We start from the raw sequence: 26,722 nt of genomic DNA on the forward strand, positions 1-26,722 counted from the left end.
ATAATAAGCTACACATTCCGTTTACTTCTGGTCTTCATTCAAGAGAGTATGGCTAATACGCCATACATTCGTGATATCAGCAGCCTTCTCCGATGTTATCTAGATACTTTGAGGAACTCTTTGTCTTCCTGCAGGATAACGTGCATTCTAATATCGCGAGCAGTTCAACGTCCCTTGCTTGGTATATACGTTTTTTTTTTCTGGCTTGGTATATCTTCGAATTCAAGCGTTATCGAACATGCGTTGGATATGTTGGAACAGCGCCTGACCACCAGCATGATTCCGGCAAATACTGTTTCCCCTAAGTACTGTGCTTATGAACACACTATATAATACAGTGGTGATATCACGGGCATGTCGTGGTTACTGCCGCATACTATTGTTGTCTTCTGGTTAACCAAATTTGGGCCAGATATGAAAAAACGATGTGTACGTATGTGCCAGAAATTAGCAGATGCTTTTAGTGAAAGTTTATTTCAGAAAGTTCCTTTCTTGTTTATAAACGGTATTAAGATATTAGTGATTCCAGAAATGTATTGATGCTTTCAAACCGTTTTTACCGAATCAAGTTTATTTAATACTTATACCTACAGTCAGAAAGAAGCGTTCTTTTGGTGAGTGAGAGACGGGGAGAGAATCTCGAAGTTTTAATATATATATATATATATATATATATATATATATATATATATATATATATATATATATATATATATATATATAATATATATGGGCGCTATGCAAATGATTCACGAAACAAAAGAAATTTCTAACTTTCGTATGTTATGCAAATGTTCGTGAATCATTTGCATAGTGCCCATTAATTAAAACTGTCATGTTCTCCATATACGGTATCTTTATTTTGGCATTCTACTTCTCTTAGTAGAACAATAGTATAGGAATTACAACTTTGCAGAAATTTAACAATTTCCTCGTAACTTTAGCTCGAAAACTAAACTAAACATAACATAACAACAACAACAACAACAACAACAACAAAAAAAGGGAGAGAGAGAGAGAAAGGATTGCTCAATAGTTAGCAAATAAACTCACACGTAACTTTTTTTGTTCCATTTGATAGAAGGAATCACCTCATGAAATATGTCCTTGTATTTTCTTTACGTTGGGTAATAACAGTTATTCCAAATAAAATGGACATTAATGTTGATGCAAAAGAAACTGAACAATATGTTAATCTATAAATAAGAAAGTACCATGAAAAAGATTGAAATGGAATTTATAGTATATTATGATGTCATGTTATCATTATGTCTTTCTGAGTTGTCAGCATTACATAAGAAGTCTTATCACTAGTTGGAAGTATTTTTCACGTCTGTGCTTTTAAAATCTTAATCGCTAAAAACACTTTCTTTTACGCTTTTACACTTATTTTTAAGAAAAGATACGTATAAGTACGAAGACATTTAATAAGCATACGTAGCGTTTTATGGTCATGTAAACATCTCGAATTATTTGATTCTTCATGTATTTGTGGAATTTTTTTTTTTTTTTCTTCTAACATGATGTTGTTCGGATTGTTTACATATTCATTTTATTGCGCATTATTTTATAGAGCTCCAAAATCAACAGAAGTATACTTGGCGTTAGAGAGAACCAAACAGTATATACGTGATCATAAAGGACCTTTGCCTGGTGTTCCGTTACATCTTCGTAATGCACCAACAAAACTTATGAAGGACCTTGGTAAGTGTATCTTAAAATCTCTGTAATACTTTTTAAAACAAATATAAATGTTAACTTAGAAAAGACTCACATCCAGTTCTACTATTTCTCTGTTAAAACTGCATACTATTTTTCCATAGTACTGCGCTGAGGCCATGAATGCTAATACTCTACTCCTACCGCAAACTTGAATACATTACTGAGACATTAGTTAGTTATTTTGGTCCTGTAACAGAGAAAACACAGAGTATTCAAAAAGCACTAAAAATATCGAGTATTTAGGAAGCACTAAAAATATTTAAACACTTTGAAGTTTAAACTATGTCCATTCACTTTTAAGGTGTGAAAATAGTATTCGTAAGATTTTTTGTCATCTTATGAGTTACTTTCCCTTCTTACTAACATCTTTCACTGAATACACATAACTGGGTTATTTTAACGGAAAAAGTGCATATAGTAAAAGATGTTATTAAGAAGTGAAAGTGTCTCATGACAAAAGAGCTCTTTCGTGGTTAAGCGGCTAGCGTACGCGCCTTTGGCGTGGGAGATCCGGGTTCAATTCCCGGCGGGAGCTTATGTGGTTCGGATTCCACGTTAATCAGTAGGTCCACGTCTCATATAGCCTCGCTGCTGAACGGGACGTAAAACTCAAAGCCAACTCAAAATGACAAAAATTCTTACGAATACTGTTTTCATACCTTAAAAGTGAATGGACATAGTTTAAAGTTTCAAGTGTTTAAATATTTGTAGTGCTTTTAGAATACTTAAGGTGTTTTCTTTATTACAGGACCAAAATCTATCTAATGTCTTCCAATTTACGGTAGTAGTGTTTGCGACCATGGCCCCAGAACGGGTCGAAATATCGAAGAACAGTATGAAGTTAAGAAATATAATAGCATCGGATGTAAGATGACCTGTGTCTTTTCTCTGTCAAATATGAATTCTAGAGAATCTAAAAGTTGTGTGTTCACTTAAAAAAAAATCCATTGTCTTAAATATGTGTATTTAATTATGTGTTCAGTTTCTTTTTTAACCTGAACAACATACTTTTGTTTTGTCTTGATATGAAAATGTGTCAATTCGCGAGTACTTCCCTATCTAAAATATACATTCTTAATTTAGGAACTATATACCTCTAAAGTTGCAATCACACTTAATTGTTTGCATACTTCCACAAAACATACAATCACCAAATTTCGCATACATGTTCATCATGTGATGTGAATAACGGGAAAATTCTGATATCTTGAAAAAGGCGACATTTCCATGTAAATGAAGGGTCGAAATTTTTCGTCGTTTCAAAATGCTGGTTTTTATAGTAATTGCACACATCATAGAAACGTCACATTTTGTCAGGCAGTGAAGCTAGGAACATAGTTTGTGTTAGAAAAAAGAGCATTAAAATTCGTTTTCGTTTGTCGTTTTCATTTGGCGGCGCAAATCGAGAAAATGTGAAATTTGTAATGGCTGTTGCTAGAACGTCGAAATTTCGAGCTGATGTTTATTCTGATGCCTAGTTTTCGAATGCGTGCTTAAATTTGAAAAAAAAAAAAATAGTAATCTTCGGGGTTAGAAAGTGTTAAAAATATTTTAAGGGGACGTCTAATTCTAGACAACTCGTAGATATGGTGGAAACACGAAATTGCGTTAGAATATGTAGATTGCAGCCTAAGTAAGGAGAAAAATCGGACATGTTGGAAAAGTCATCATCTTCGATTCAATATGGCGGCTCAAAAATTTGTAACCATGAAAATTGTAAGTTGTGCTCTCGGTAGGTAAGTCAGGTTTTGCTATATTATTAAGGATGAAGTGTAGTTTAAGTGAAGAAACAAATCATTGGAGAAGTCGCCATCTTGAATGCGAAGTTGCCATGTTGTTGAATTGGCTTGATCTGCCTTGTTATTTGCTAGAACAAATATAAATCAACGTAGTAACTTGGCTCTGAGGTATCTCGTCTGCTTTCTAAGTAGCAGGTCTGGGTTCGATTCCCAGCGAAACCTTGTTTTCACTTGCGTTTTTTTTCTTATCATCATTGCTTCGTGTTACCAAAGTACAGGGTGTCCGAGAAGTCCTTCCCTGATTACAGAAATTGATAACTCAGGCTAGAAATAAGATAGAAATATGAAACTGGTGTTGAATTGTTTACAAACTATAAAAGTTTTAGTCACATCAGTACACTTCCACATGAGCACCCTTGGTAGCACATCTAGGCGATATTCAATTTCCATCCACACATTAGCCAACATCACTGGAGGGATCGATGCAACGACTGTGGTTATTCGTTGCTGCAGGGTTTCAAGATCTGGTACACGTGTTCGGTAAACCTCATCCTTGACATAACCCCATAAAAAGAAGTCTAATGGGGTTATGTCAGGAGAGTGTGTCAGGAGCCTCCAACGTGTCTGCTAAGGTTCTTGGTCGACCAGACCTCGGAAGGTCAGCAACCGACCCTGTGTTCTTGAACTTCTCATACCAGGCTTTAATGCTCTTGACATCAGGTGGAGTCCTCCCAAATGTTGTCTGGAACTGTCTCTGCACCGTGATTGGTGATCGTGTCTCATGGTACCACAGGACACACTGTGCCTTCTCCTGGTTGGTTGGCATGGCTTCTTGGGCTTCTTACTTACGTACTACAAACCTAAAACAAAAAAAATTGAGACTTGGTAAAACAGAACAAACCTAACACAGACAAAAACTTTTATAGTTTGTAAACAATTCAACACCAGTTTCATATTTCTATCTTATTTCTAGCCTGAGTTATCAATTTCTGTAATCAGGGAAGGACTTCTCGGACACCCTGTAGTTTCTGTTTGTATTGCGCGAACAAAATATTTTCGTTATTATATCCGGAGATACTACATTCGTGTGAAGCTTCGAGACGACACGGAAGTCTTTAAATACAAACATATGTAGCTTTGGAGATGGGGCATCCCCTGTGTTTCTTTCAGAAACAATGTTCCGAGGGGCACATTTGGTATTCCGGGTGGCACTGCTAATAATATTCTATTTATTATGGTATTATAGATGTATTATTTTGGTCTTCTCCGGGGGCACTCACAGAGCTTGAGGGGACAGTGCCCCCAAAAATATACAGTTCTGGAAGAAACACTGGGCATCACTTTCTCGGTATAGTGTCCAGACCAGACAACAATACAGTTTGTCTCGCGACAACAGTGTGTGCCTCAAACCGGAAAGGATGCGAGAAATCGAAGAAAAAAAAATCTCCCTTTTATGACCCTTGTGGATTCTCGTTAAAATACATGCATATACCAATTTTGGAGTCTATAGCACAACTAGCCTCCAAACCGAAAGTACGTCAATATCTGAACAACTGTTTGGAAAATAGCCATAATAGATGCCGAAAAAGCATGATTATAAATTTTAAGCAGACTCACACACACACACACACACACAAACGCCTTTTGGCAGTTGTCTCGTCGGCAGCTTACATAGTTATAAATATGAGATACGTGGGAAAGTGCCACTTTCGATTCAATAGTTTGTCTGTTCGGCAAAGTGGAAATCAAATTCCATGCATAATAGACGTTCCAAGAAAGAAAAAAAGTAAGAGAAGTTGGAAGGTATTGAACCCGGGTCTCCTAGTTCGTAACCTCATATGTTTAGGCTGGACTACTCAATTTCTTACATTTTTAATCTTTTTTTTCTACTTACTGCTCACATAGTACATATGGGGCTAGTGTAGATGGAATTACACCTCTGAAGTCGAAATACTAATGACCTTATATATGTGCTCTTTTAAAGGATATCGTAATGAATAAAATGTCTTGTTAATTCTTTATATTAATGAATGGGATTTTGAAAAATTGGTTGTTATTATTTTTTTATTTTTATATAATTTAGTAGTGGGGAGAAACGCTGCAGTTTTTTTTTTTTTTTTTTTTTTTAATACGTGAATATGTTTGTTTGTTTGTAGCTTTCTTACTGTTTCCAAGAGTTATGTCTGTTGGATATCATAGTGTTTCAATGAGAGTTTTTTTTTTTTTTTTTGTATCGTTTTGTTTCCTTAGGTTAAATATGTGAGTACTTCAGTTTAATTATTCTTTCTATCTTCAAATGAAAGAGTATTTATATATATAAATTGGTGTAGTACATGATGTTTCAATACGGTTTGGTCTGATAGGTGAAATTTTATTTGTGAGATGCGTTTGACCATTCGTATTTGTTTTCAAACGCAGTATTTAAATGCGAGTAATAGTGTAAATCTAGGTTTTCTTTTACTATTTGTTAATGAGTAAAATGTCTAATTTTAGGGAATTATTATTGTTATATATCTGTAATGTCTAAACATAGTTAATTGTTCTCATACTTCCCGAAAACATAAAAACAGAACATTTCGCGACATGTTCAGCATGTCGTGTGAGTAACGGGACAATTCGGATATCGTGAGAAGGGCGCAATTTTCGTTGCAAATGAAGTGTGGAAATTGTTCATAGTTTCCAAACGCTTGTTTTTAAGGTAGTTCGCATGCTTGTGAATAGACTTGCTGTGCGTTATGTACCATGTGGAAGTAATAGAATGGTTATTATTGGACGTAGTAGCTTGGGCAAGAAGTAAGACGTCCGCTTACTAGTAGGACTTCCGGTTTCGATCTCAGAAAAAACTTGTTTTCCTCTCGTATTTTTTCCTTTCATGATTGTTTTGTATTAGAATCGTAGTTTGTATTAGAAATTAGAATCTTTTCTGGCTGAAAAAATTTGTGCGCCTTAGAAACTGCACTTGGATCGTTTGAACCTAGAGAAAGCATAAACTGTTTATCTTGTCAAAATTATTTTATGAGAAACCGAACTCAGTCTACGATGACCGAGTAATTTAAAATAAAATTTTAAAAAGCATCAGTAGAAGAAGAGGAAATGAAAGGAAGGGATTCACAGTCAGATGAAAGGAATTATCTGTATTCCCAACTTAAAGCAACATTGACACTATAAGTACTTTTGGAGGTCTCATTTTTGTTCTAAAAGAAAGAAAAATTCTAATTCTAGTTATATAAGTGCATAACAGATTTGTTGCCTTTCTGTTGTAACTAACTAGAATATTATTCTTGCTCTCATATGGGTCAGGTTACGGTAAAGGCTACTGTGTAGATCCGAAGAAAGTACCTTGGATGAAGTACCTTCCGGAAGGAATGGAGAACATAAACTTCTTTCAGAAGTAATTCCTGTACATTTCTATGCTGTATGTATATTTTCAATGTAAATAAGATAGTTATATTTCTGTTTTTAATAAAACCACAATTTTTTAAGACAGCTTTGAGTATTTTTTAAAATGAAATTAAAAATACGAAATACGCTCACTTAGTAAAGTTAATTCTTACATATTTTCTTCTGGTTTATCTCACTCTTTCTCTTAATATAAATGGCATGCTGTTTGTAATAGAGTTCCGAGCCATACATTTCGTCCTTCTTTTCATTTCTCGTCCTACCAGCTAAGATTATTCTAGAAAATACAAATTAAGTATGTAAGTAATTTAAAATGGGATGACATTGGGGAACTTCTTTATTTCTTAATGTATGGTGAATTGTTTCTTTTAATGTGTAGAAATTGTGTGGCCAAAATAGAACTTTGCTTATCATGTGAAACTGATGTTTAATACTTAACCAATTACGTATCCACTCAGTAGAAACAAACAAACAAACAAACAAACAAACAAACGCGCACACACACACACACACACACACAAATATATATACAGTGCGTTCCACGAATAACAGTAAGGTCCACCTCCTGAAGAAACGAAGGCAGATAGAAACATGAAACCTTTTGGAACCTTCAAGGAACTTAAAAGGCAACATTATGCTGAGAAGGAGAATCCCCCACAAGGAGGGCTAAAGGGGGTTACTGGGGGTAACTCAAAAATTTTAAATAGCAACCCCCATTGTGTGGTACCTCGTTTGAAAGGTAATCACGAGTAAAGACCACTTGTGAAAATTGTAAGTCGCTAGCATGTCCGTAGCCAACATGGCGGCCATCCGTAAAGGACGGTCGAAGTGCGTTCAACGAATAACACTAAAGCTCGTCTCCAGAAGAAACGAAGGCAGATAGAAACATGAAACCTTTTGGAACCTTCAAGGAACTTAAAAGGCAACATTATCCTGAGAAGGAGAATCCTCCACAAGGGGGGCTAAAGGAGGTTACTGGGGTAACTCAAAAATTTTAAATAGCAACCCCCATCGTGTAGTAGCTCGTTTGAAAGGTATCACGTGTATTGACCTGTTCTGGAAAGTGCATGTTGATTGCATGTTCGTAGCCAACATGGCTGCCATCCGTAAACTATGATCGAAGAAACATTGCAACCCTGTAAGCAGAGAGTAACATAGTATGATTTGGAACATATCTCATTAATGCAGGAGATGCTCGAAGTGTGCACCGCCCACTTCCTGGCAGTAATGTAAACGTTGGACGAACTCCTCTCGAACACGGGTAAAAGTCATTACCGGTATAGAATGACAGGCATCAACTATGCGTTGGCGCAACTCCGCAATGCTGTTCGGCTGCGTGCGGAACACTATAGTCTTCAAATAGCCCCAGAGAAAAAAGTCGGGTGGAACAAGGTCTGGCGAACGGGCTGGCCATTCAATGGTGCCGCGACGACCAATCCATCGTCGCGGAAACTCACTATCTAAATAGTCACGTACAAGGCGGTGAAAATGGGCAGGACAACCGTCATGCTGAAAAACGGGCGGAATCTCCAAATTCTTGCGGATTCTCTTCCATTGCCTCGACAATCAACGGTGCAATAAAGTCTTGCAGCAGCGCCAGGTACTTCTAACCCGTTAATATTCCATCGATGAAGAGGGGCCCGATTATGTGATTACCTAAGATACCCGCCCAGACATTCAGCGACTCTGGGTGTTGAGTGTTGCCTTCACGAAATACATGAGGGTTTGTGTCACACCAATATCGGCAGTTATGCCTGTTGACCTTGCCATTCAAGTAGAACGTACTCTCATCGCTGAAACACACATTTGTCAGCACAATGGTCCCACGTGCCAATGCCTCACACATCTGCTCACAAAACTCGATACGCATATGGGGATCATGTTCACTTAACTCCTGGGCCATATGTAGTTTGTATGGATGGAAGGTTGTTTTTTTTTTTTAATTTTTTTTTTTAAGATTCTGTATGTCGTTGTGCGTGACACACCATACGTTTGAGCCACAGTTGTTATGGACTGTTGAGGATGCACATTCAGCTCCGCCAACACTTGTATCTGTGTTTCTTCCGTAGCAACACTAGGGTTTCGAGGTTTTGGGGCATTGGTCACACTGCCTGTCGTAAAGAATTTGATTAATAAATGGCGTACAGAAGAAACACTAATTGGGTTGTGCACATTTTGTTCATTGAACAGCCGTGCTGTTGCACTGTACGAACGATTCGTAGCACCAAAGAGTAACACAATTTCAATTCTCTGTTCAAGAGACCACATTATGTATGCAATGTAGGATGGTCAAACGCACCAGCACAAACACACGTCTACGTCCTTCAGACCTACTGTTCCGGGTTGTAATGTAGCACACTGTTGGTCGGAAAAGCACATCTGATAGTGGTGCACGAGTAAACAGAGTAGCTTTGCTAAAGTACGTGTATCCAACACCAAAGCGCCTCCACGGGCAACTCGTCGTCATGAACTACATCTCCTCGTCCGTAAGAGTAGCAGTTCGACAGTAGCGCAATGGTAAAGTGTTGGTTCAGTACACGTGCGGTCCGGGGTTCGAGCCTCGGAGGGTTCAGATTTTTCAATAATAGTATGGTACTCTCTTTTCTATCGGTTTCAGTTCAATTTGCATGTTTTGTATTTGCAATACTGTTATAGTGTTAGTTGTGTGGTATGTGTATTGTGCATTCGTTCCGAACTAGACCTACGTTAGACTTTAGAGTTTGTTGTGGACACGGTCTGGTCTCTATACGCGATTACCTTTCAAACAAGGTACCACACGATGGGGTTGCTATTTAAAATTTTTGAGTTACCCCCAGTAACCCCCTTTAGCCCCCCTTGTGGGGGATTCTCCTTCTCAGCATAATGTTGCCTTTTAAGTTCCTTGAAGGTTCCAAAAGGTTTCATGTTTCTATCTGCCTTCGTTTCTTCTGGAGACGAGCTTTAGTGTTATTCGTTGAACGCATTTCGACCGTCCTTTACGGATGGCCGCCATGTTGGCTACGGACATGCTAGCGACTTACAATTTTCACAAGTGGTCTTTACTCGTGATTACCTTTCAAACGAGATACCACACGATGGGGGTTGCTATTTAAATTTTTTGAGTTACCCCCAGTAACCCCCTTTAGCCCTCCTTGTGGGGGATTCTCCTTCTCAGCATAATGTTGCCTTTTAAGTTCCTTGAAGGTTCCAAAAGGTTTCATGTTTCTATCTGCCTTCGTTTCTTCAGGAGGTGGACCTTAGTGTTATTCGTGGAACGCACTGTATATATCTTGTCCCATTCCCTTTGCACAGCTTTCCCAAGTCCTTCCACAGTTGTCACACCCCGTTTTCCCAAAGTCCGCTTAAGCAATCCACAAAAGCCCATAGGACTTGCATATGGAGATTTAACAGGTACCTCATTGAAAGGTATCACCTATATACCACTTGCCTCCTCCATCTCCCTGTAGAATTCGAGGGACGATCGTGAGGTATGTGATGAGGCCTTGTCCATGTGAATGCGCACAAGATTGGCGTCATTTCCGTACATTGTTGGACTCTCATGCTCGTTGATCGCCCGCATGATGTACTCCTGAAAATACTGCGAATTTATTTTGCAGTTCTTCGCCACCCTACGAATCTTCAGTTTACCTCGGTAACAATAGCCAGCAACGACCATGAACCCTTTTGGGATTGATTCTTTACAGACACGAACCCACCTTCTGAAGTTCTTGGCGCCTTCCTCCTGGTACATGATATGATGGCTCTCGGTTTGCCGCAGTTGGAAAGGTAAATCCATGCTTCATCGAGCGTTACGACGTGCATCCACCTTTGTTTTGCCAGATGCCGTTCATACAGCTTTCGGGCGTTACACTTTCGTTCCTTTGGTGGGCATCCGTGAGAAGATGGCCGCGAGCTTTCATGACTTTTTCCAGCTTGAGTTGATGGTGTAAGGTCCGGCTCACAGTCCCCAAAGACACGTCAAGACGATTAGCCATACACCTTTGTGTTGGCGGATTTTCTTACATTGCCATTTTGCGAAGTTTCCTCTACATGGTGGAGGTGGCCTTGGTGCATTTCCGCTTCCTAGGCAATTTCGTTGGTGATCCAAATGGTGGAGCTTCGTTGCCCTTGTACTTTTTAATAACATTTTTTATTCCACTTAAACTGATGTTGCAACCATTCTTCTTGCACCGTTTTCTAATAACAGAAACACTAAAGTGGGCATCATAAAGAGCCGTAACATAGCCTTCCCAAAACCGGCTTAGTTTGGGCGGCATTTTGGTCACAGAGCGGAAACCCACACACTTGGAAACAAGTTTAACACAACACTCACAACAATGGTCCTGTTTTGTGCGTTATTGTCGCCCGCGCGGAAAAACAACTCCGTTCCCAGGAAGCCACTGCACAACACTGCAGGATGCCACGAGCCAGGTCGGGTGAGTGCATTCTGGTCGGGAGGGGGAAGGAACGAAATTGACCAAACGTAGGCTGAACAACCTCTGTATATATATATAAAATCATTTTTATAGTGTAGTACAACTTCTAAATATATTTTAGTTAATATGTTAAAAAAATAATAATCGCGAATTCTTAGTGATTCGAATTTAGTAATTTATCTTTGCAGATGCCTTTATATTCTTTTTATTCTTAAATTTTCTAAGTATTCTGGATGGTAAGTAAACGCTTCTGAAGGACTAACATGGCTGTGTACTGACATATTGGAGGTGGGCGGAAGGTAATCTTTAATGGTATACCAAGCGACAAGAAACGGTCTGGTGATAAGAATAAACCTTGCAGAGTAATAAGGAAAATAGTTGGCCAGTAAGGTTGTGAAGCAGTTGAAGAGATGTTTTTTCATTGGTGTGTGTGTATGTATATGACTGGGGGTAGGGGGCGAAGGAGCATATAGAATGTTCCTGGACACTCTCGAAACGCCTGACACTTTGATGTTGATGTATTGATCCAACTATCAACAGTCCCCGAAGATGAGGGCCCCACCACAGTAGTCGTTAATTACCCAAGACTTCTGATCCAAAGCTGTTCAACTTTCCAACTGTATCTTATAGATTTCTGAGAATAAGTCCACCCATGATTTCTTTATTAATATCCAATCTTACTTGACAAACTATGGTCCTTAAGTGGACCTATCTAAAACCATAATTTTGCATTTTATTCATAAAACACACACACAACTAATTCTATCTTCTACCTAAAATCCTCAAACTCAGCTATCCGGGAACGAATCCTCGACCATCTTCTCCAGCTTCACTTCTATGCTTTTACATATACGTAAACACTTCGTATCTATCGCTCGCACTATCACCTAACTTATCACCAAATACCTTCCTAACCTCCATATGTCACTTAGTTATATACTACCAACAGTCCACTCAGGCATGGTTTCAACACTCTTGAAGAATTCCTAAATTACCCTTTGTAAAATAAATTGTCAGAAGCCTAACATACAATTCCTAATCATAATAGCTCCCAAGTGAAGCAGGATAGTACAGTGATATAGTGCTCACCTCTGGTGCAAGGGATCTCAGTTCGATCTCAGGACATGTGAATTTATGGTGGAGAACATCGTGTCAGTAGGTTTTCTCGAGACCCTTCCATTTCCACCCACATCCTCGTGCTACCATTTCTTTTATAATTATGCACTTTCATCAATCATCCATCTTCAACCTAAAGGACATAAACATAGCACATTAAGGTTGGTTTAAAAGGACAAGTTTTGCCGATAGATGTCACTACATTCTTCGTATCTCTCTCATGTATTTTTTACCTTTCAGAAAAATGCACGGCTTCTCTTATAAATGTCAACTTAGAGACTTCAAATTTTTAGAGAAGGAACTTCATAACCAATCGAAGGCAACAATCCGTGCCGATTTTTTATTTAGAATTTTCTTCATTGTTGAAATGGATATCCAAACCTTTAAAAATATAACTATTTCAACAATGAATAAAATTCTAAATAAATCGGCACGGATTGTTGTCTTCAATAGGTTATGAAGTTTCTTCTGTAAAAATTTGAGGTCTCTAGGTCGAAATTTATAAGAGAAATCGTGAATTTTCATGAAAGGTAAAAAATACATGAGAGAGATACGAAGACTGTAGTGACATCTAACGGCAAAGCTTGTTCCTTTACACCAACCGTAAACTAGAAGTTCCACTTTCATTTTTGCAGACTAGCTCACTTTATCCTCGCCATAAAGAACTTCGCAATTAAAAATAATTATCACATGTATCTTCAAACCAAGGGACACTTGTACGGCCCCTTCATATACCTGGCTATTCGTGGAACGCTTAAAACAAAAATCGTTCACTACTACTCTAAACTTTCATGTAGCCTCGATTTCCGCCACAGCTTCACCTTTCTTATGGGGCGTTTACACTTAGTCGATTTGCGTTCGATTCAGTTGAATTGACGTCACTTTCAACTTAATCGACCGTGTAAACGGGACTTCAACTTAATCGCTTGTTGATCGAAGGCGACTAATCGACTGGCAACTGAATTGAAAGACGTTCTATTTTCTGTGGTTGAAATAATTGAACACATCCATCGATCTAATTAGGTATAGTTGCTTCGATTTAGTGGCAAATGCAGCAAGTCGATTTAGTCGTGCGACTAAATCGACCAAGTGTAAACGCCCCATTACTGAGACATGATGCAGATGTAGAACTGACGACAAAGGTCCTGTGCAATTAAGACTTCTTTTCATCTAGGAACACAGCACCTCAATGAAATGATGAAAAAAAAAAAAAGTTCTTACGGAGATTAGATCGGTTACATATGGTACTTCAGCAATACCATCTTTCTTTCTTTTCTGTCTTTTTTGTAATTGTTTCAAGCTTTGAAAGGGAGTTCTTAAATGACATATCTAATTGTTTCATAGCATGGGCCCAGAAATAAGATTTTTGCTATTCGCTGTTGTTTTTCATTGAAATGGTGAAAAAAAAGTAGTGATCAATTTAGAACACTTCTTAAAAAGTAGAAAAATAAGACTGGATTGGGTAGCGTTTGCTACGATTGAGTTAGAAAGTGAACGTTTTGTCTGAAATTCAGTTATTGTATTTTAGTCATAAAAATGAATGTTTTTACTTCAGTGGGTCAAGTGATGCAATTCCCCGTTTCTTGACACATTTCAGATTCAGTACATAATAAATAAAATGCTTGATATACTGTAAATACACGTTCGAAACAGGGTACTAACTTGGATGCATTCTCAATTTTGACTTCCAAATTTTCTATACTTTTCAGACAACCTGTTGTTTTATCTCGAATTTATTTTTAAGCAATTGGCATTGAAAACACAAAATGAATAAAAACAAGGGAACAAGTTGACCCGAGATTCCCGGTGGGGACACTTGGTCGGAAGGGTGTTACAGCTTATTTAGGCCAGCCATCCTGAGTGACGTTTTTCCTGGGTTTTCCTCATTCACACCAGGCGAATGCCGGGATGATACCTAACGTAATGGTCCCAGGTCGCTTCCTTCTTTTCCCGCTCCTTTGCTTCTCTCTAATTTATCGGGCAGTGTGATCGCCGAGTGACGTCATCCCTCATATATGTAACGGGCTAAATGAACATAGATGTCGAAAGCCCAGAAATCTAATTTCTAATCCTAATCCTTTCTTCTATTCGTACTCAGTTACAGACAACCCTTCCAAGCATTGCAGATGACACCTTTACTATTGCACACATGTGTATTTAGTGTTTGAAACATTGCAACACAGATCGTATTTTCAGCTTTTATTTTTAATTTAACACACAAGAACGACATGGGCAAATTATTTGTAACTTCAACTAAACATACACAATTGAAGACACTACAAACAGAACAATAAGCACATAATTGCTTTACAAATTATATATACGTATATATTTGTAGTAATTTTAAAATACCTTCTGAATAATTCTTATTAGTTATAATTACATTACAATGATGATAATTTTAGTTTTCACAAAATGCATGCATATGATCTATTGTTCTTATATTTCGAAGGATTTTATTACTCTTGGTTATGGTTAGTTATTCACTTGCCTGTCATAACAAACAAACAAACAAAAATCATGATGCTTCAGTATATTCAATTCAAGAAAGACAACGAAATTGAAATACATTAGATATTACGATTAGTAATCATTAGTTTGAGACAATACATTATTAACTTATAAAAATGAAACAATAGTATTGGTAAACAAGTATTGATTCTTTTACTATATCTTCCACAATAATTCAAAATTTACAATTATTAGTAGTAAATATTTATTTTTATATATTTTTATTTATTTCTTCTAACAAGTACAGAGATAAACTTGAACAACTAACTAGGGCACACTAATGATATTTAAAGTGAAATACGGAGAAACAGCCAGTTTATACATTTTTAATATTGAAACTTCCATAATTAGGATATTCGGGAGTATTGTACAATATTTAGGTTACTTTTACTGCTTTAGTGGAATCGAAGAAATGCAAAATTGCACAGTTGTTATGTTTCTAGTAATTAATTACATTAAATAAATAGTAAATCTTACAACTTCATGTTCATGCTACTTTGAAAGTGTGAAGATAGTATTATGCATATCTAAGTCATGTTAAGTGTTAAAAGAGCTAGGTTTACTTACTTAATTTCATGTAGTCAGCAATAAAGACTTCGTCTACACATAGTCCATTGAAACAAGGGGAAAATTTGAGAAAAAATATTTTAACAGCAACAAAATTAAATATTTGAGATTACAGTTGGACTGAGTATAATTTCATTAGCCTCAAATGAATCTATATTTTTCCTTACATAAAACAATAACACTTTAGCAGTTAATTAAGCCATAAAAGAACGTTAAACCCTAAACTAACTAAATACACAAAGTTCTTATAGCCTAAGTTTTCAAAATTAGTCTTTAGACTTGCTTTTGCACTCTGTTTCATCAACTTTATTCCACGTAATCACAATTCATTATTTAAATAAGAGTAAGTACAACTTTTGACTGTAAATATATTGATTATAAACAACAAGTAGATATGATTATATTCTGAAAGCGTTGTAAATAACAAGATTCGTTTCCCTCTCTCATGTTAGTTTCAAGAAGTGTTTAACTTTTTGTATTAGCTCTGGTTTCTTGTCTTTCAGTTTACAAGGCACTCCTTTGTCCCGTAACCATGCAATCAGAGTGGTTACGTTAGCTTTTGCTAGCTGGTCTGTAGAAGCAAGAGCTTCAATGTCTATTTCTTGCTGTATTTGTGGTTTTGTTCGTTGTCTTTTAGGTACGGAATTCTGAAAAAAGAAAAAAAATATTACTTAATGTGTGTAGAATACAAGAATTTTAGTGTAAGTTACAGCTTTTCCTCTATTGAGATCCAATATTTGCTTCCTTGTTTCAGTAGCAAGGTAAAGACCATATCAGTGCCTTTAAAATACTGAATCCACATAAAAAAAAAGTTTCTCGCTGTTTTCAGTTATGTTCTATAGCAATCAATATTGGAATTGGAAGGGGAAGATCGGTCTCAATACAGGCCTAAGGGCGGACATGGAACCTATTGTTGAGTCTCCGAATCCATTGAAAGAAATTGCTCTTTCTCACTTTTTGATCTGACACTTGTCGATAAAACAATAATTCTGTAAGATTTACCATATTTATGCATTTGCAATCATAAAAAGAATTACATAATTAAAAAGAAATATTCAATTAAGAGCTTAGTCAGAGAAATATTGAAGCTTAAAATCATTGAGTAAGTGTAAAAATTGTACTGGCTTTTTTTAGAGAGAGGGGTGGGGAATGCCAATAAATTTTTTGGAGATATGGATCTTGAGGAATGTGCACCGCTGTTATATATTAAATCTACACTTAGCGGTTTTTCTTAATATGCTTTAGAAATTACACACAACTTTTAAATACCGTTTTGAATCGAATATTTGTGTATACATTCATGCGTGTTCACTAAAAACAAAAAAGTGGTTCACCATCATTTTCTAAATGATCTAAGTTTTCTTCGCTATTTTTATATTTTTTAAAGTACCTGAAACTACAGTTCAACGATGTAATTACATAAATATTTTACGGTAGACTAGTGAGGATTTGAATTCTAACATACATGGAATCTATGTTTAAAATTTTCTGTATAATTACGGTTTTTTCTTTCTTTTCTTTTCTCTCTTTCTTTCTTTTTTCTTTTTTTTTTCCCAAATCAAAACCTTCCATACCAAGGCAAGCGTTTTGCCACAGTGCCCCGGCTTTATGGCTTTGCAACTTCAAAATAAATTCCATGAATATATTCTACAATTTGTTACTAACAAAACAAATTTTAATGGAGAAAGGAATTTTTGACAATGCTTTAATAAAGCTTATTTTTCCTATAACTTTCATAATTTCTGTAAACTAATGAAAATGCCATTTATTCAGTTTAAAACTGCGAAACTGTATTCTAATAGCTGGATTTATTAAGATGTTATTGACAAAATAAACCTTTACTGTATGATAATGTAAATTTTACTGTGCTTAATTCAACTTCCTACATTTTAAAACATCAAGTACATATGAAGAGCTTGATTTGGCTGTAGTAGTATTAGTAGTAGTACGAATACTGAAAGGTGGATGTTTTCTTCAACTGCAATCTCGCAAGTGTTTATTTGTTTATGTCCGGACCGATTAATATGTTTATTTGGATCGAGGAACAAACTTCATTAATTTAGAATTATAAGGTAAACTTGTACTTAAATGAAATACAAATACAAATTTATTTAGTATTACTATTCTATTTACTAATTGTGAAAGAAATTCAACCATAATACTGTTTCATCAAGTACGTTTCACAATTATTCTATTTTAGTCTACTGAATAAAAGTCTCTATTTGTATAATACCACAATATTAACGTTTAACGAAAAGAAAATGTCCTAACAGTAGATAGATACTAATCGGTAGACCTCATTAAGCTGAACAGATTGATTATTGTGAGCGTAAGAAACGCATGCGTAGTTTTCGAAAAAAATCAAGAGAAATGAATTTGTTGATGCTGTACGAGAACAGTACCTATTAAAACGAAACTGGTCCTGAAAATTATTATAATCAGACTCTTATGACTCAAGATGCCAATACATGGTATAGGTAATGAGATATAGCCCAAAATTTCCGTTAGTTCTTAAACTTTTATTTCTGTTTAACCAAAATAATGTCAAAAGTTGATACATAAGTCAGCCGATAGATTAAACCAAGCTGAATAAAATGACATGCTTCTGTTTCACGTATATAGCTTTTGATAAAATCGCAAGAAAGAAAAAAGTTATGGCGCTAAAAGATATGCCATTTGTTGCCAATATTGATCAAGTATAACATTCTAGTTTATGGATTTATTTGCTTCGACTATTCTGGGCGTAAGTTATAAGTAAAAAGATGTTAAGAACAAATAATAAAGAAACTAGGTCTTCTTGTTTGATAACAATAAGAAATGATACGGGACGGGACTGTATACCTACTTTTGGGCCACCCCGTGTGTATATATATATATATATATATATATATATCGGGTGTTCTAAAAATGTCGCCAACAGACTACAGAGCACTATTCTATAAGTCAATATATATATATATATATATATATATATATATATATATATATATATATATATATATATATATATATATATATATATTTGTATCTTTCGGGTCCTCGTCTGGAGACATGAATTGCACTATGTGGCAACGTCGCAAATAAAGAAACATAGAGTAGGTCTACCACTCTATCAAATAGTTACATCAACTTATTCCAGAAGACAGCTAAAGTCGTTATAGATTGACACTAGCATCACTTATTAGTGTAGCAATCAATTTAACTGTTTAATGTATTTGTAAAGTAATGTTAATTATTCCAAGTTAATCTGCGACGTTTGTAAAATTTTGATTTCCCATAGCGGCTGAAGGAGGGAATACCATTATGCAGGGTGTCCGGAATAGGACTGGCGGTTTTTACAAGTGTATAGTTTTAATATGGTCAGAAAAAAAAAAAAAAACATTTTAAAGAAGAACTCAAAAAAGTTTATTTGGCCTTACTTACAAGTCATTCTAACTCAGTGGAACTCCACGTGAGCTCCATTTGTGACTCTTTCAATATCTAGCCTGAAGTCAATCTCTCCACTTACTCTGTAACATGTGAGGTGTTACTAAAGGAATTGCATTCCTAATATGGTTCTTCAGTTCATCAAGGTTATGCACCTTTTCACCAGAATACATAAGGTCTTTCAAATACCCCCACAGGAAGAAGTCCAAGAGAGTAACATCAGGAGAGCATGAAGGCCACCTAATGGGCCTATCCAACAGCCAGGAAATTCAGTATCAAGGTACTCCCTCACGTGTAGGCTCCAATGTGGCGGGTCACCATCCACTTGGAATATCACTTGAGGTTGCAAATGTTGTAACTGGGGAACAGCAAAGTGTTGAAGCATGTCTAGGAACACATTTCCTGTTATGGTTTGCTCTATGAACAAGAAGGGGCCTATAACTGCATTATGTGTTAAAGCACATCAAACATTCAATTTGGGACTGTCTCCAGAATGTTCTATGTACGCATGGGGAATCTCAGATCCCCATATCCTAACATTGTGTCTGTTAACACAGGCAGACAAGTGAGAAGTTGCTTCATCAGAAAAAACAACGTTCAATAGGAAATTACGGTCATAACCAATCCTGTCCAGAATTTCAGTAGCAAATGCTAGTCTCTGTGGCTTGTCATTGGGCTTAATTTCTTGCAATAATTGCACCTTATACGCGCGCAAACCTAATCGTTTGTGTACCACATCGTGCACTGTTGATTTGGACTTGCCAATTGCCTGCTCGCTGCGCGAATTGACTTCCTCGGGCTATGTGAGAAACACACTCTTATTGCTTCCTAATTTTCTTCAGACACACGCGATTTACCACCGCTGTGTTGTTTCACTACACTACCCGTTGATAAAAATTGATCCTTCCACGCCTGAATACTGTTGCATGTTGGAGAATCCTTGTGAAAAACAAATCGAAAGTTTTGTTGAACTTAAACAACACTTTTTGTCTCTGCAAACCACCACACGCATTGCGCCTTTTCGACTACCGACGCCATTTCTGTTTATCGGCGATACTAGCGCCGTCACTGGTAGTTGTTCAAATATGAAAATTTGCTGAACAAAACTTTTCGAGTTTTCCTTCAATATAAATGATTTTCTTCTTCTGTATCTCTGACCATATTAAAACTATACACTTTTAAAAACTGTCAGACCCATTCCGGACACCGTATATAACATTTTCGCTTTATTTTGGCCTGTAGAATAGTGCTCTGTGTTCGTGGACGCCTTTTTTGGAACACCCGATATATATATATATAATTATTATATATTTCATTATAATATCTTATTAACTAAATTATATTATTGCTTTTTGTGCTCTCCTAACGGTAACACTCATATTTCTAACAATAACAGATTTTCCTAACAGTTACGAACATACTACTTGTAAATACTTTAAATAAATAAATATTGTAGATAATTAGTTACCTGATTTATTGGTGTTTCTCTCGCCAAATTAACGTCATTTTGTCTTGGAACATAAGTGGAAGTAGGTATACTTTTTCTTTTCGTGGATCCTTGACGATTTCTCATATCTGTTGCCTCTGAACTTTGCGAATTGGAACACAAAGTTCGGAACATAATACCAGACGAAGTAAGGTTTGTCTTCTTGATAACGTCGGTGCTAGAAGAAACAGCATTTGAGCTTGTGATTGTAGCAGGTTTAGATGCTCCTGTTATTTCATTTATGTTTATGGGTACACGTTTTGGTTTGAAAATAGGAACAACAATAGTTTTCATTGCTTGTTGCTTTGTAGGTGCTTCTGCTAATTTAGGGGTAGAGTGAGGAAAAAATCGTGGAGGACTGTCAGCACAGGTAGGCGATTTAGATGTTGTAGAGACCTCGATTGTCTTCGGTGCAGACGCTGTCTCACTACTTCGTTGTTTTTTCTCTCTTTCATTGCACGCTTTCTTGACGGGGACTCCACTCTTTCTGCCTTCGTCAGATATCATGGAAACCTGAGAAGAACTCCGCATATTTCTGTAGGACGTTCTTTGTGGGATGTTAAGTGCGTTTTGTACAAGTCCTAACTTAGGGTCACAAATTAAGTTTGGTTTTTCCACTTCCTGCAAAGCAATAACAATTTAAAACCAAGAGATAAATTTATTTTTACAACTACTGAAAGTAACAAATATAAGAAAAACCCTGTTTCAAAAAGAAACGTATTTCGAATGCATATGTTTATTAAACTTTAAGACATACGAATATGAAATTTTACACACATATTTACGAACGTCTCAAGTTCAAATTTTAAATTACAGATGTTCAATATGCCCTCCATCAGCAACACGAACAATATCACATCGATACTCAAATTCCTCCCATACTCGGGCAAGCATGCCCTGCGTCACTGATGTTATGGGAGTACGGATCCGATGGTGCTTGGGGTCTCGCGTTCCAACCCTGATCCCGCCAAGTGAACTTTGTGGTGGACAAACACCGTGTGCGTGGGTTTTTTCGGGGTTCTTTCGTTTCCTCCCACTTTCTTCATTCCACCGTTTCATTCATTTCTCATCTTCACCGTCTCCTTTAGCCTAACCGGCATAACCGTGGGACGTAAAACTCAAAAATTTCATTTCATTTCAGTACGGATCCGGTTCTTCAACTCTTCCAGGTTCTGTGGGAGTGGTGGTACATAAACGTTGTCTTTAACGAAACCCCACAGGAAGAAGTCAGAGGGTGACAAATCCGGTGACCGTGGAGGCTAGCTGAGACATACTAAGTCGCCAGCTCCTTGACGACCAATCCAACGGTTCGGTAGAGTTTCATTCAGATATTCACGCACTTGGCGACTCCACTGAGGGGATGCCCTGTCTTGTTGAAAAACGAAGTTGTCTTCGTGCAGCCTCGGAAACAACCAGTTTTGTAACATAGCGAGATACTGCTGACTGTTAACCGTGTTTCCATTAAAGAAGAATGGGCCGTAAACAGATGATCGGGATATCGCACAAAACACACTGACTTTGGACGAATCTCGTACATGTTCAATGACTGCATGTGGGTTCTGTAGGCCCCAAATTCGAACATTTTGTTCATTTACCTGACCACTAACACGGAAAGTCGCTTCATCACTGAACACGGTGCGTTGTGCAAAAGTGTTATCATTGTGAATCTCGTTACAAAGTGCCACACGTTTGCGATTGTCATTAGGACGCAGAGCTTGTAACAGTTGTAACTTGTACGGCATCATAACCAACCGACGTCTCAAAACACGCCAAATTGTTGTTGTCGGCACTTGTAACTCCTAACTGGCACGACGAGGTGATTTTCAAAGACTACGTTGGAAAGTAGTTTGAATTCGTGCAACATTTTCTTTAGGAACACGAGGGCGGCCAGGACTCTTTCCTTTACATACACATCCTGTATCGACAAACTGTCGATACCATCTGCGAATGTTCCACCCATTCGGAGGATCAATTTGGTACCTCAACCTGAAACGTCTTTGCACTGTAATCACGGAATTGTATGAAGGAACCACCGTATTTTCCGGTATATAAGCCACACTCACTTTCTCTCGGAAGACAAGTAACTAAAATGGGATGCGTCTAATACAAGAATTTTGGGTATTTAAATGTCAATAAGTTTTCCCGATTCTATGCTGTTTTTTTAAGTCTTCCTTTCTTCCTTACAGTGTGCAATAGAATTCCAGTTATGTACAGTTCAGTAACTTAAAGCAATAACTGCAGTTTAGATACAATCATTCTATTTATGCAATTTCAGTGTGTACGCATTTCTGTGGACACGCATGTTGCCATTCCCAAAAATGCGTTTACACAGTTCACTCCACATTCTTTGAGTGCGTTTTATATGCCGGTAAATATGGTACTATTTAGCAATCTTAATGTCTCAGTTTTTAATTTTTTTTCGTGTCCCATCACTGCCTTGAAGAATTCAGAGTATTTAACTTACCTACGTTTCATAAGCGAACTTACCATCGTTGCTTTATTTAAATATTTCTCACATGTTGAATATTCCAACAATGCATTTTCGCCATCCACATATCCGAAAAAAATCTTAGAATGTTTTTTTAAAAATAACAAATAATTGAATAGTCAAATTAACACATGCGTGTTCTCGGAAACGTAACATGACCAAAAATTTTGGGGAGCATTATATCTACAGAGAACTCATGACTTACCAATATATATATATATATATATATATATATATATTTGAAGAATGGAGGAATTTACTTGTTCTCGCTTCAGTTTAATAGAAATCTAAAACTTCAAAGACGAAAATTAGATTTAAGTAATACAGCAGGCTGGGTAGAACAAGACCTTTACACTTTATGAAATACATTAAAGATTCTATATTCTAGTCAATGAAGTAGGATTCTGCTCCCAGAAGACGTAGCAAATCTTTTCAACACTCGACTAAGTTCCTCAGTTTTTATAAAATCGATAGTTGATTTCTGTTCAATGGCCAAAGAACAAGTTTAGAATCTTCCTTCGCTTATCGTATTCCGCAGGTGAGAAGGATCGTTCAGCTTTTGGTGGAAGTAAATGGCGATGACAAAGCTATTTCAAATTACTAACACATCTGTAGCATACGTATGTAGATAATGCTGAAAAATAAATTGTTATCAGCTTCCACCAAGGAGGAATGATTTGTGTCATTCAACGTAAAAATGAGTTGTGCATAGCTTTAATAAAATCAAAGTTGGGAATGAAACTTGGGCTATGCTTGTAAAACTCTAGAACAGTTGATGTTGCCTTTTCATTCAGTGGATCTCAGCTAAAGTTCACACTGAGTATCCTGGAGTAGTCATTTTTTGTAAATCGGTTCTTTTATTAAAGAATTATATTAACTTGGTAACAAATATTATTTTGTAATCCTCTTCACTGAAGAAAAGGGAAAATCTGTCTGTAACTATCATCTAACTTTCTTAGAATTTGTGTGTTCCCCTTACTGCTACCAGCACTGCGTCCTTGCATGTTTGAATAAGGAAAATTGGAATAATGATTAAAAATAAATATTAGAGGAATTTTAATAGCACTTGTGTAAACTACAAACAGTGTACCTTCCACACTAGTACGTGTATCAGTATTAAATAAATACAAGGAAACATAAATCGATAAATAAAGTATACATAATAGGGAAAACTTTTATGATCACAGCAAACGCTATCGAGATACGTTTGTAAAAAAATACAAAAAAAAATACATGCAGTTTTTTTAAAATTGAAAATCTAAGAAACAAGGATTCGAGCATTACAAAATGGTTGAACTGCATGTTATGTAGAATCTAATGGTAACAAAAATGCAGTCTTTTTAATTAGAAAGTTACAGTTATGAAGCATAAGGCGATAAAACAAACAGAATTTACAGTTTATCTTGAAAGACCGTTGTAACTTCTAAAATGACATACAGTCTACGTAAAACACGCTAAAATTTTGTACAATGCAAATTTCTACAAGGGAAAATTATTTAACATATTGGAATACCACCGTAATAATAGTGTTACCAATAAAGTTGTATTTTTTTAATGGCACTACGTCAGATTTCATATTTCAAATCTACTTGTTAAACGGAAACTTATATTACATTTATTATTCAGTTACATTCTAAGGACACTGTACTACTACAAACATCCAAATTTTCGAAGCCTCTACCAAATATGATAATACAAATAAGATAGTCAATGCAATGCACATCCGAAATACCGTAGTGTCAAATACTATTATCATGATATGATGTATTTCGAACAAATAAGGAAAAGTTACAAAATATCAATAGCATATCCAAATGAAGCTTTCTGTGTTTTAGCCTTCCCTAGAACAAGATATTATGAAGAAATAAACATTTACCATATTAAGGTTGCGTACACTACTGCAAGGGATTGAAATTTTGACTTTACCTAAGGGAGAGACTGATCTACTCAACCTCCCCCACTCCTCTTAGTGCTGTGACATTGAAAATGGATTTTGCGTACATGCAGTATGTTCCATTTGTGATTCTGACATTTGTCTTACGACACATTTTCTTTAGCTCCCAGCGTAAGCATACGCAGGACTGGATTAATGGTTTTGGGGCCCTGGAGCCGACCATTTCAAAGGGGTTCTATGTTACGAATAATTCCAGCGCATACATTTTCTTTGCTGCCTTCCACAGCCTCATAGGCTTGTCGAAACACCGAGAACTTTGCTGTAATATTTTAAGGTGCTTCAAGTTTACAATAATTAGTTTAATTGCATTCATCATTAACAGTTAAATGCGCATATACTGCAGTGTAACACACAAATGCCAAATACAAACCAAATGGTCAACAGTCCCTGTAAAAACACTAATAGAGTAAAAGCAGAAAAATCATATACAAATAGGTAAAGCTGTACAAGGCTACATTGTTAGAAGAGTTTTCTTCCTACATTTTTACTCTGTAAAGGATTCTAGGGATGGGCACGAGTCGAGCTAAAACTCGACTCAACTCGAAGCGAATTCGAGTCGAGTCAAAGGTAATTTTCTAGAGTCGAGTTCCGAACCGAGTCACTGTTTTGAGATGGAGTTGAGTTTGATAAATGGCTCGCTCATTTAGCTCGCTTTAACTCATTTTGAAATCATTACTTGATTAGAATGGAAAGCGCAACCTATGAGAAATGTAAGTATTTTGTCTCGTCTATGGATTTTTATAAGAGACAGCCTCAAATGTTGTGAAGACCAATATAAGTACACACTGTAGTTCTTATCGCCAAGCCTGCGACCTGCAGGGTCGAAGTTTTGATTCCAAGCAGAAGCCCAACCTGGGTAGTGATGTCAACCGGCTCAGCTTGGTTCAACTGAGCGAACAGCTTGAGCCGGCTCGGTTGAGATGAGGCACCGACTCGGCTCAGGTGAGCTGTTGGCTCGGCTCGATAGTGAATGAGCTGTAAACCTAGCCGTTGACAATTCTAAAGCCGGGCCGAGCAGTTTTGAACATGTTTGGCCGTCGCCCTATAACTTTTAACAATTTTTGGCTCGAGCCCGGTATTTGCTTCTTCGGAACTCAAACACAGAACCTCGTGAACAATGTCCTTGCCACCTAGACTTCACGACTACCGAGGTCAGCAGTCAACAAGTTTTTATTATTCGGATACAAACCGTCTATCTTTCATGTTTATACACGGTGTTGTTGTTATAATAATAATAAGAAGAAGAAAAAGAAGACAAAGTAGTAGTAGTAGTAGTAGTAGTAGTAGTAGTAGTAGTAGTAATAAGTATCATTGATAATTATATTGTCTATGTAGAATACTTAAAGAAAGTTCTTGAAACTACACACAGCATTTGGCTCGACTCGACTCGAAACTCGAGTCAAATTCGAGTCGAGTTGGAGGAAATTTTTCGAGTCGAGCTCAAAGATGTCTGTTTCTAGTCGAGTCGAGTTTCAATGAAAACTCGCTCGTGCCCATCCCTAAAGGATTCTATTACATCATTAAACGATACTCTCTGACCAAACATGATTCAATAGATAACAGAGCAAGAGCATTAAGCTTCTGCTACGTCATGTTTGACCTCACTCAAGATTTTAGCCAGTTAAGAAGAACCAGTTTTAGCCAGTAGAACTTAAAGTTTAGAAAAGGATCTTTCGCCAGTACAATTTGTAACAAAAAGAGATAGATAAATTTTGTACACAATGCAGACATTTGGGAAAACTGTTACTTTCATATAATATCAAAAGTATTTTACTTGCTTTGGACATTCTCATTAGCAATAAGAGTGTGTGTATACAATAAGAAATGACGAAACTCTTCGTAAAAATTCGAGTCCACGTCACTATTGTATTTTAGAATAAAATCACTGATGGCTCGAGT

At 36.7% G+C, this 26,722-nt stretch overlaps 2 protein-coding genes across 4 annotated transcripts in view; one reads left to right on the top strand and one right to left on the bottom strand.

The window, feature by feature from the left end:
- Window positions 1-6,947, top strand: part of LOC145674192 (ATPase WRNIP1-like) — a 47,532-nt gene extending 40,585 nt beyond the window's left edge. For both annotated transcript variants that reach the window (XM_081744025.1, XM_081744024.1), the window contains exons 8-9: window positions 1,574-1,704; window positions 6,762-6,947. In XM_081744025.1, the coding sequence (XP_081600151.1) occupies window positions 1,574-1,704; window positions 6,762-6,856 (226 nt within the window). In that variant the 3' untranslated portion in view covers window positions 6,857-6,947. The remainder of the gene's footprint in view (window positions 1-1,573; window positions 1,705-6,761) is intronic.
- A 7,640-nt stretch (window positions 6,948-14,587) lies between these two features.
- The window catches only part of LOC145674197 (uncharacterized), a 73,625-nt gene continuing 61,490 nt past the window's right edge, over window positions 14,588-26,722 (bottom strand). For both annotated transcript variants that reach the window (XM_081744032.1, XM_081744035.1), the window contains exons 8-9: window positions 20,364-21,002; window positions 14,588-16,116 (exon numbers count right to left, since the gene is read on the bottom strand). In XM_081744032.1, coding sequence (XP_081600158.1) covers window positions 15,913-16,116; window positions 20,364-21,002 — 843 coding nt within the window. In that variant the 3' untranslated portion in view covers window positions 14,588-15,912. The remainder of the gene's footprint in view (window positions 16,117-20,363; window positions 21,003-26,722) is intronic.

This window comes from Thermobia domestica, chromosome 2, assembly GCF_964235325.1.
Source record: "Thermobia domestica chromosome 2, izTheDome1.hap1.1, whole genome shotgun sequence".
Taxonomy (NCBI): Eukaryota; Metazoa; Arthropoda; class Insecta; order Zygentoma; family Lepismatidae; genus Thermobia; species Thermobia domestica.